Source organism: Sinocyclocheilus grahami, unplaced genomic scaffold (genome assembly GCF_001515645.1).
Source record: "Sinocyclocheilus grahami isolate Dianchi unplaced genomic scaffold, SAMN03320097.WGS_v1.1 scaffold652.1, whole genome shotgun sequence".
In the NCBI taxonomy this organism is placed as follows: Eukaryota; Metazoa; Chordata; class Actinopteri; order Cypriniformes; family Cyprinidae; genus Sinocyclocheilus; species Sinocyclocheilus grahami.
Window position 1 is genome coordinate 457,266 of NW_015505831.1, and position 10,526 is coordinate 467,791.

At 36.9% G+C, this 10,526-nt stretch overlaps 1 protein-coding gene across 2 annotated transcripts in view; it reads right to left on the bottom strand.

Annotated features, from left to right (window-relative positions):
- The window catches only part of cobll1b (cordon-bleu WH2 repeat protein-like 1b), a 69,196-nt gene extending 59,953 nt beyond the window's left edge, over positions 1–9,243 (bottom strand). Inside the window, exon 1 of one of the 2 annotated variants that reach the window (XM_016242272.1) lies at positions 8,986–9,235. In XM_016242272.1, coding sequence (XP_016097758.1) covers positions 8,986–9,026 — 41 coding nt within the window. In that variant the 5' untranslated portion in view covers positions 9,027–9,235. Of the gene's footprint in view, positions 1–8,985 lie in introns of both variants that reach the window. The other variant, XM_016242275.1, reaches the window with a different exon arrangement.
- Positions 9,244–10,526: the final 1,283 nt, after the last annotated feature.

Here is a 10,526-nt window from a genome sequence, read left to right on the forward strand (position 1 = left end):
TGCGTTGTGATTGGCCGAATACCTCAAGCGTGTGACGGAAATGTTACGCTCCTTACCATATTGTGATGCCTTGTCCCGGCCGGAGCGATGAGACAAAAACATTAAAACCCATTATAAACGAGGCATTTGTTGCATCCAGTGGGGACATAATTATGGATTATAATGACTTATACGGTCTTTTTATGCGTTCTAGGCGGCCTAGAGTGAGCGGCGGCGGAAGGGCTTGCGGCAACCACATGTGACGACCCCGGGCTGGAATCCGCTTTGTCCACGGTGAAAGCCGATCCGGCGATCCACTGCGCGAAGTTGATGTATTTCCTCAGCGACCTCTTTTGGAAGGCCAAACAAAGTAGTTTTGCTTTCACAACGAAACACAGCGCCTTCACGACATGGCGACAATACTACAGTGAGAATAAAAGTTACGCCTTCTTTCTTTGCGTGAACATTTGGGCGGTGTTATGCAAATCTTCCCACATCGTGAAATGTGGGGGCGTGTTAGAACAAGCCGTTTTAGGTTGACTTAAAGTCAATCATAATAAATACATTTTATAAAGAATATCTCTTTGGATTTGAGACTTTAGTCTTTGCAACTTTACAGATCTTCTTTATGCAGCAAGAGCTTGTAACTCTCCAAAGAGAAAGGAAAAATTGAAATCGCATCAACTTTGTTTCAGTACGTCATAAATAGAACAAGGCATCAGTTTAATGTCGGGTTTTGTCGTGTTGCACCGGGCCGCATCCAGTGTACACAGCGTCACTGATTATAATGGGCTCTACTCTCTAATCTGCATAATGACTGTTATTAATGTTCTCAATTATAGATCAGTGGTTCTACTGTATTTTGCCGCTCGCGTCGTTGGTGAGGAGGAAAGCCTGTGTGTGTCCTATGCCTTAGCGGACAGCATGAAACCCACAAAAAAATAAATAAATAACAGAGAGAGAATAAAAATAATAACAACAGTTATTCTCTCTATGCTATTTTTCAATGTTTTAAGTGATGCAGGTGTTTTTTTCCTTGTAGGTTTTTTTAATTAAAAAAGCATTAATTTTTCATAATGTTTAGTGAAATTATTTGGTAGTCTGAGGTGGAATGGGGATTCGGGAAAGGGGGGGGCAGATTTTTTTATAGGTTTAAAGGGGGCGGGACCAAAAAAAGTTTAAGAACCACTGGTCTAAAGTTAACAGACAGTGTAAAAAAAAATCGCAATTAGATTTTCCAAAATCGTTCAGCCCTAAATTTAACATAAAACAATAGCAATTAAAAAACTTAATTTGAACTGAAAATTGACTATTTTAATTTCCAATATTTGCGTGTATAATATATAATACGATTCAAAAGTTCGGGGTCAGTTTTTGAAAGTCACCAAGGTTGCATTTATTTCATTTTAAAAAGTGCAGTAAAAACAGTAATATTTGTGAAATAATATTACAATTTAAAATAATTGTTTTCTATTTGAATATATTTTAAAATCCAATTTATTCCTGTGATGCAAAGTTGAATTTTCAGCATCATTACTCCAGTCTTCAGTGTCACACGATCCTTCAGAAATCATTCTAATATGCCGATTTGCTGCTCAATAATAATTTTTTATTATTAGTATTATTATTATGAATGTTGAAAACAGTTGTGCTGCATCATTTTTTTTTTGTGGAAACCGTGATATAATTGTTTTTGAGGAATCTTTGAATAGAAAGTTCAAAAGAACAATTTATTTGAAATATAAATCTTTTATAACATTATAAATGTATTTGCTGCCATGTTTGATTACATTAATGCATCCTTGCTGAATAAAAATTATTTTCTTTCCAAAAAAAAAAAAATCTTACTGACCCCAAAATTTTGGATAGTACTATATTTCTATGCAACACATTTAGGCTGCCTATAAAGAGTGTTCCAAATCATCAATCTTAAGGTTGCATTTTAGTTAGGGTGCTGCCTAAGTAGGCACCAAGACAGCTTACTAGGTTTTAGAACAGAGCCATTGTGCTCACTCTGCTGGGCTTGTCACCACAAGAGCATCTCACTGAAAGGATACCCTATTACTCAAGTGAGCAAATAAAGCAAGAATTTAATGACGCCACAGTCTGGCCATTATCAAGCATGCTATGCTTTAAGTCACGTATACGGTCCTTAAATAGATAGCTTGCTCAAGAATTTAAATGTGTTAGCATCTAATAGTTAACATCAACATCAGCCAAAATAAAAATAGCATTTTCTCTCTATTTTCAAATGCATGCTTTAAATATTAAAAGCACAATGCAATATGTCTTACATGAGCGAAACAAAGATGAGTAAGTGATCACCAAACTTTCATTATCAGATTTATAAAATGACAATGAGAGCCATCCCTTGGCTTGAAGTAATTTTTCTAGTGTGATTTGAAACGTAAAGAGCCATTATTAGCTTCAGATTGCTTCAGGCTGTTGCATTTTCCAGACTAACTATTGTTCAATAAGCATCTTAGTTGGGAGTTGTCTCTTAAAACCACCCTAAACCTCACACGGTAAACTGTACATTTTAAATGCAGAGTTATCAATCATTCTGTTGATTCTATTGAGAAAACACCCATCCTGACACCCTTCATTACCTGCAAAGCATTCACTAGACAGGAACAACTTAAAAGTTAAATGATCTCCTGCATTAATCTAGGCAAAGAGAAAAGAAAAGAAAATGCAAGACAAATGTCCAACACTCACTAGACATAGCCTTACATGGGTTTTGCCAAGTTTTAGCAAGCACTCGGTGGTTTGTAGAGTGTTATGGTATTCCGGGTAGTTGCCAGTGCTGGGTAGATTCCTTACAAATTGTAATCCGTCACTGATTCCAAATGTCACATTTTAGGTAATATAATCAGACTACTTTTTTAGATTACACATTGATTTAAATAGGATAATCTTGTACCATATTGATATAAAACTACAAATAGAAAGAAAATGTATTCCATTTGCTGTTATTAACAACAAAGTGCATTAAATATTACATTCTGTTAAAGGGTTAGTTCACCCAAAAAAGAAAATTCTCTCATTAATTAATCATCCTCATGTCATTCCTAAACCAGTAAGACCTTTCATTCATCTTCGCAACACAAATTAAGATATGTTTGATGAAATCCGAGAGCTTTCTGACCCTGCATAGACAGCAACACAACTGACACTTTCAAGGCCCAGAAACGTAGTAAGGAGGACATTGTTAAAATAGTCCATGTGACATCAGTGGTTCAACTGTAATTTTACGAAGCTACGAGAATACTTTTTGTGTGCAAAGAAAACAAAGTTCTTCTCTTCCATGTCAGTCTTCGATGCGTGTTTACATGAGTACCATAACGCATGCGTGTGATGCTGGTGACGCAGGAGTCGGTGTTCTGACTTTGAACCCGAACGCGCTGTGCCTTGTTTACAAGCAGAGGAAGACGCTTGCTGTACATAAAACAGTTTTCGTAAACATGTCTGAAGATTTTGACAGAGCATGACTTACAATTTTTTGCCAAGCCTTGTGAATGCAAGTCAAAGACTGTCACGGAAGAGAAAAAATTGTTGAATAAAGTCGTATTCTCGTAGCTTCATAAAATTAAGGTTGAATCACTGATGTCACATGGATTATTTTACCAATGTCCTTGCTACGTTTCTGGGCCTTGAATGTGTCAGTTGTGTTGCTGTCTATGGAGGGTCAGAGAGCTCTCGGATTTCATCAAAAATATCATAGTTTATGTTCCGAAGATGAACGAAGGTCTTGTGGGTTTGGGGTGAAATTGCCTGCAGGGTGAGTAATTAATGACAGAATTTTCTTTTTTGGGTGAACTATCCCTTTAAGGTTTCCCAATCTGGTGTTCATGAAGGAACTGCAGGGGGTTCCTGAGTTTAATCAGCTAGCCAAAATCAAAATCATAAAATCATCAAGCACTTACTAAAAAGAAATATTTTGTTTATCTGCATGTCATGTGACCATTAACCAACGTCAGAGAACTATGAACATGCAAATGTATTACAAATTATTGAGCTATTACCGTAAAATCTCACTGCGTGATAATTCAAATGAAAAGTAGTAAATGCTATGTTGAAATGTTGCGAAAACACTTTTTACGAGTATTTTAATATGTAATATAATCTAACTACAAGTACTTAATTTTTTGCAATCTGCTTACATAATCCAAATTACATATTTTACACTGGTAGTTGCTAGGGTGTTCTGGCTTGTTAAGATAAGCAAGGCCTTGATGAGAAAGTGTCACCTGAGAGACATTTCTTTTCTAGTGTTCTGATGGTATCTAAGGTGTTGCTAGGTGGTTTATAGAGTGTTCTGGGTGGTTTCCAGAAGGTCTTTGTCAAGCCAACATCATAACGTCACTGCTAGCTTTCAACACTGGGTTAGATAGAACAGCTGTGCAAGCGGACTCTGTGTGTGTGTGTGTTAGTATGCGAGTGTATGAAGAGAGAACGATAGAGTGTGAGAAAGTATGGAAACATCTGCAAAAACACTTAAGTGCTTTCATACCCCGTCCCTGAGGTGACACTTTGTTGTCAAGGCCTCATCCTTGCTGCACTGAGGTAGAAGTGTGTGTGTTGATCATTTGCAAACGACCAAAGATCACACAAGATGACATCATAAGCGAGTAAACATTCCGACAGTTATTCACATCGCCGTAGCCATCCTTCCAACTCGGAATTCCAAGAGCAGATGTCAAGAGTGAAAGAAGCCAAACTGCAGCAGCGTACAAGAGTCCTGCCAACACCTGCGAAGTTCCACATCTTGCTTTCATATTTGCAGAGATCAAGCTTAAATTCCCCTCATTTGTCAGTCTCTTCTTCTACCATTCTGAGTTTCCAGAATATGAACTCACCATTAGATGTGGGCACATCTGCAGTTACTGTACGTTATTAGCAGGCTCACATTTTCTGCACTTTCTTGGAGGGAAATCTGCAAAAACCGATTGTCCAATGTGTTGTATGGAGGTGAGAGTGCAACATATGCATTGGTAGCTACATGCAAAAGGATGTGTATGTACTTAGAGAATGACATTAGGGATGAAATCAGGGATTCTGCAAGTCTGCATGACCTTTTTAAGACCAATTAAAGAAAATGTAAGGAATAAATTAAAGGAACACAACTCTCTAACTTCAACTTAAATTAATTTGAATTACTTTGAAATTAATTGTACAAAAAATAAAATACAAAAATAACTTTTATAGTATCGTCAAATAATACTGCACAAAAGTAATGATACTTCCAAGTATTTTTGTCTTGTTTTTCAGAGCAAATGTCTAAAACTGCATTACATAAAAAATCAAGATGCAAAAAAGACATGATAAAAGTTTTGATTTATGGGAAATGTATCAAAATGAAGTGAATTTCTGATTTAAATAATATCAAATATCTGTCAATGAGAGAAATCAACCTAATTCAAAGGGAAAACAAGTTTCGCATAACCCATTGGCAGATATTTGTTCTTGTTTTAAGCATAAAATCACTGAATTTCTCAAAAAAATGAAACCATTTCAAGTAATTGAATTTTAATTTAAGGATGTTTAGATATTTGTATTGGAAACCGAGACAAAAATGCTGACAAAAATATGAATTTTCTTGCAGTGCACATTTTATGTCATGACTATGCATTTAAGACTTTCTGCTCTGATTGAAGACATTTTAAGGCCTTAATTTGTAGAAGGGAAAAAATGCAGACTTTTTAAGACCTGCAGAAACCCTGGATATGCATTCGCTGAGATTTTGGTTGGACTGGGCTGATTCTTGATTCAATTTAATTCAGATATGATTCAACTTCAATTCAAATTTGATTCAACTCTGATTTCCTATTTGGGTACATCTATAATGTCCATTTTGCGTATATGTTATTATTACACATAGAAATTATATCACTGACTGCTTAGGCAGTGTTTAATTACATTTGCTTTATGCGCTTCCTTTTTTTTTCATATGTTTTTATCCAAAGCTAGGAAAATCACAAGCAATTTGTCATAGAACCAACTATATTCAGTGCGCAATGCCAGGTTTCAAGTAAAAACAAGACTAGATCGGTTTCACACTGATTCAAATTGGTAACTCATCTTTTTTTAATTGCTCATTAGAGAAAAAAATGTGTTTGAGAATCAGACCACAACGGTTGGGTTTTATAGTTTTATCTTTCACCCGAGGATTGCCATTAACCGAAAAATCCATATTTTTACCCAGACCTACTGTACAGACTCAAATAATACATAATAATAATAATAATAATAATATCTACAAATAATACCTGCAGGGCAATAGGGTGAAACCAAACTTGTGTATGGACCAAATAACCAAACCAAAAATGTGCTGTGCAACTTGGCGAAATGTACAATTTACAAACAGAGTTGCACCACAGACATGCAGAGAGATGGTTGATGGCCTGATGCCCCACAATGCCAGAGAAACCAAAATCCTGCTCCCGAATTACACAACAACTTCTGTGCGGTTAAGAGACATGCTGTTTAACACAACAAAACTTTCTCTTCGTAAAGCCCATGGGCAACACTAATCAAATATTTCTGGGTGGAAAATCAGAGCGTTTGCACGAGGCTCAAAAGGCTCTCATAAAAAGCCTTCAAAATATCAGACTCGCCTCTAATTAAAATCACAATAACACAGGGATGTGCTTGTGTGTGTGTGTGTGTGTTTGAGTGAAAGAGAGAGAGAGAGAGAGAGAGAGAGAGAGAGAGAGAGAGAGAGAGAGAGAGAAAAAAATGCAGAAAGAGAGAGATATGAAAACGCGCTGTGGGCTGGTTTTAGAAGGGCATTGGCCACTTTTGATCTGGTCCAGCTTGGAGACCAGCTTAAACCAGGTAAGACCAGCAAACCAGTTTAGGCTCTTTCAGCAGGGCGTGTAGAGGTATTTTCCCCATGGAGGGAGGATCTTTACAGGCAGTCAACACTTTATTTAGTCACTACAAATAGGAGGATTTTGAAATATAACTCATGATCAATGACAGCAAAAGACTTTATTATTATCATTATTTTAAATAATTATAGTGATATGATTTTGTTCGAACATGCTACTGTATTACCAGAGTTCAAATCCCACTTTAACATAGTTTTTATTTTATAAGCCGCACAAACTTGCAAAAGAACTTAACAGCCAGTGATCACCCTGAATTTGTCATATGGAAAATGACAACTCTGACTATTTGATAACTTCATTTTGTATTCAAAATGTAGATTAAATAGGCATGATGCTCAATTACACACAAACTTTGCATGGCTGTCAACTGTCCAGAAAAGTCAAAATCATCACTTAAGCCCTAGCTTGACAATGTACTAGGCTATTCCTTTATTCGACAGACTATGTCTAACATGACTTCTAATAAAAAAAAAAAAAACGGAATTCTACTGAATTAGCCAGTATGACTTGCTTTCAAGGCAACTCAAATTTGAAAGCCAACTCTACATACATGTACCAATTCCTTTTGTGTTTCAGGAATAAAAAAAAAGTCATAATAGTTAGAATAGAAATGCCACTTGATCGCACACAATGCTTTTTGGATTGCTGTCAAGAAATCAAAGTCATCAAGTCTTCTGAAGCTCTATAATAGCTTGACAAAAAAATCATTTTAAGGTAAACTATACCTTTAATCATCATAATAGACTACCATGAATTAAAAACATTTGTTTCAAATAAATTAGCAATGATTTGCTTTCAAGGCTACTCAAGTTCGAATTCCGATTCGACATACATCATATATTTATAAAATGTGACCATGGACCACAAAACCAGTCATAAGTCGCTGGGGTATATTTGTAGCAATAGCCAACAATACATTGTATGGGTCAAAATTATCGATTGTTCTTTTATGCCAAAAATCATTAGGATATTAAGTAAAGATCATGTTCCATGAAGGTTTCCTTGATAAACAGAATATAAAATTACTTGCATCATGTTTAGTGTCATGTCATTTCGAATATGCATGTATTTCCTGGATGTCTGATTTGTCTTGTGGTCGGTTGGATAAGTTACAAAAATCTCAGAATAAATTGATAAGGTTAGTTTTAGGGTTTAGTCGTTTTACACATGTGGAGGTTTCCCACTTTAAGTGTCTTGATTGGTTACCTATAGTAAGCAGATTCGAACATATTAAATTAAAAATGGTACATACGATTATCAATAACAGAGCTTAGGGTAAATGAGCAACATTGTTATAAAACTAGGCAAAGTCTCATGGATATTACATTATGTCGGTTTAAAACTATGTATGGTCGTAGGTCTTTTAGATATTCTGGGGCACTTTTGTGGAATAAGTTACCTCTGGACATTAAAGGTATTTCGAATATGGTTAGTTTTAGTTTAAAAGCGAAACGTTTGTTCTTAAGTAGGTTGTTTTGTTGATGAATTTGTATTACGTACGTGGTTATTTGTGACTGTACATTTTTGTAGATGTGGAATTTTATTGTAATTTTTGTATTTATAATGCAGTGCCAGTGTACCTGTTACAGGGAGTGAAGTTTGTGCTTTACATCAAGGACCACAATGGAAATAAGTTTTGGTTTAAACGTTATTGTGTTATCCTTGACGAATAGAGTGTATGCACTACTTTTTTTGTCAAATAAACAAACAAACAAACAAACAAATTAGCCGGTAAGTTTTGCGTTCCAGGCGACTCAAGTTCGAATGTTACAGGGAGTGAAGTTTGTGCTTTACATCAAGGACCACAATGGAAATAAGTTTTGGTTTAAACTTTATTGTGTTATCCTTGACGAATAGAGTGTATGCACTACTTTTTTTGTCAAATAAACAAACAAACAAACAAATTAGCCGGTAAGTTTTGCGTTCCAGGCGACTCAAGTTCGAACCCCGACGTGACACACACATTTTTTTATAAACCAAGCAAAACAGCAAATAAACTTGACAGTAGGTGATGGCTAGGAAGAAAATGTGACGTTTTATCCATAAATCTTTTTGTTTTTCCACGATTAAATGAGTCATAATAGTTTGAATGAGCATGACGCCTCAAGCTTACCTTGATCGCACTTGAACTTTCGCGCGGCTGTCAGCTGTCATCAGTCTCGCCAGCAATACGGCAAAACAGCATCATCAACAACAACTCCAGCAGGGTTTGTCTTGACTTAAACCACTGCTTATAGGTCCCTGCATCACTTCTGTCCCGTTGTTGTTACCCCCTTAAAATTCTGCAACTCCCACCATATTTTCCAGAGTCCTGCCCCTGTCAACAGACGCTCCTCTGTTCCTATTCAACCGAGAGGAGACGGCAGCCCCGCAGATTCAAGTCAAGACACGATGATTTACAGTCTCTGCCAGCCCTCCCATCCTCACACTGGATTCATCGACTGTTCACACTCAGGTTTGACGGTGGAATGCGAATTTACATGTCGCCTCAGACCAGAAAAGTCTCAACAAATCAGTGAATGTGCTAAAATCCCACATTCACATCACTTCTGTCCCGTTGTTGTTACCCCCTTAAAATTCTGCAACTCCCACCATATTTTCCAGAGTCCTGCCCCTGTCAACAGACGCTCCTCTGTTCCTATTCAACCGAGAGGAGACGGCAGCCCCGCAGATTCAAGTCAAGACACGATGATTTACAGTCTCTGCCAGCCCTCCCATCCTCACACTGGATTCATCGACTGTTCACACTCAGGTTTGACGGTGGAATGCGAATTTACATGTCGCCTCAGACCAGAAAAGTCTCAACAAATCAGTGAATGTGCTAAAATCCCACGTAACGCCAAGCGAGAGAGCTCCGTTTGTTTGTGAGGGGAGACTTCCAGATTGAAAACTTCTCAAACGCTGCATAATTCACCTAAATACGATCTGGATGCATTAGGAAAATGTGAGAATGTGATGATCATTTTAGTACATTCTCTCAGCTATAGAGGGTTTTAGATATACAGTTCACTGACAGTCTACTACTACTAGCAAAATACCGACATCTAGTGATAAAAGTGATCAGTACATGTTTTTTTCCCAGAAAAAAGAGAAGGGACAAGAAGGCATTTCTACGGTGGACGAGAGGTGCAGAACAAATCACAATTCTGAAAACAAAATAAGAAATTACAAACGCAAATGCAAGTCTACAAAACAAAATAACAATTCAGAAAGCACAACAACAATTCAGAAAACATTATAACAAGTCAGAAAACACAACGACAATTCAGACAAACCGGAAGAGGTAGGTATAGTTTGAGACAGCGCCATTGGTTTGGGATTACTCACCGCTGACTGGACGAGACATCTGTCAATCAAAAAATACGGAGTGTCTATTTAGATTTAGTTAAAAGTGGTAGTGACTCATTAGCTCTAGTGGTGAGATGGATAAGTGTTGTCAGAAAACACAACGACAATTCAGACAAACCGGAAGAGGTAGGTATAGTTTGAGACAGCGCCATTGGTTTGGGATTACTCACCGCTGACTGGACGAGACATCTGTCAATCAAAAAATACGGAGTGTCTATTTAGATTTAGTTAAAAGTGGTAGTGACTCATTAGCTCTAGTGGTGAGATGGATAAGTGTTGATCATTGGCTTTTTGACGCGATCGACC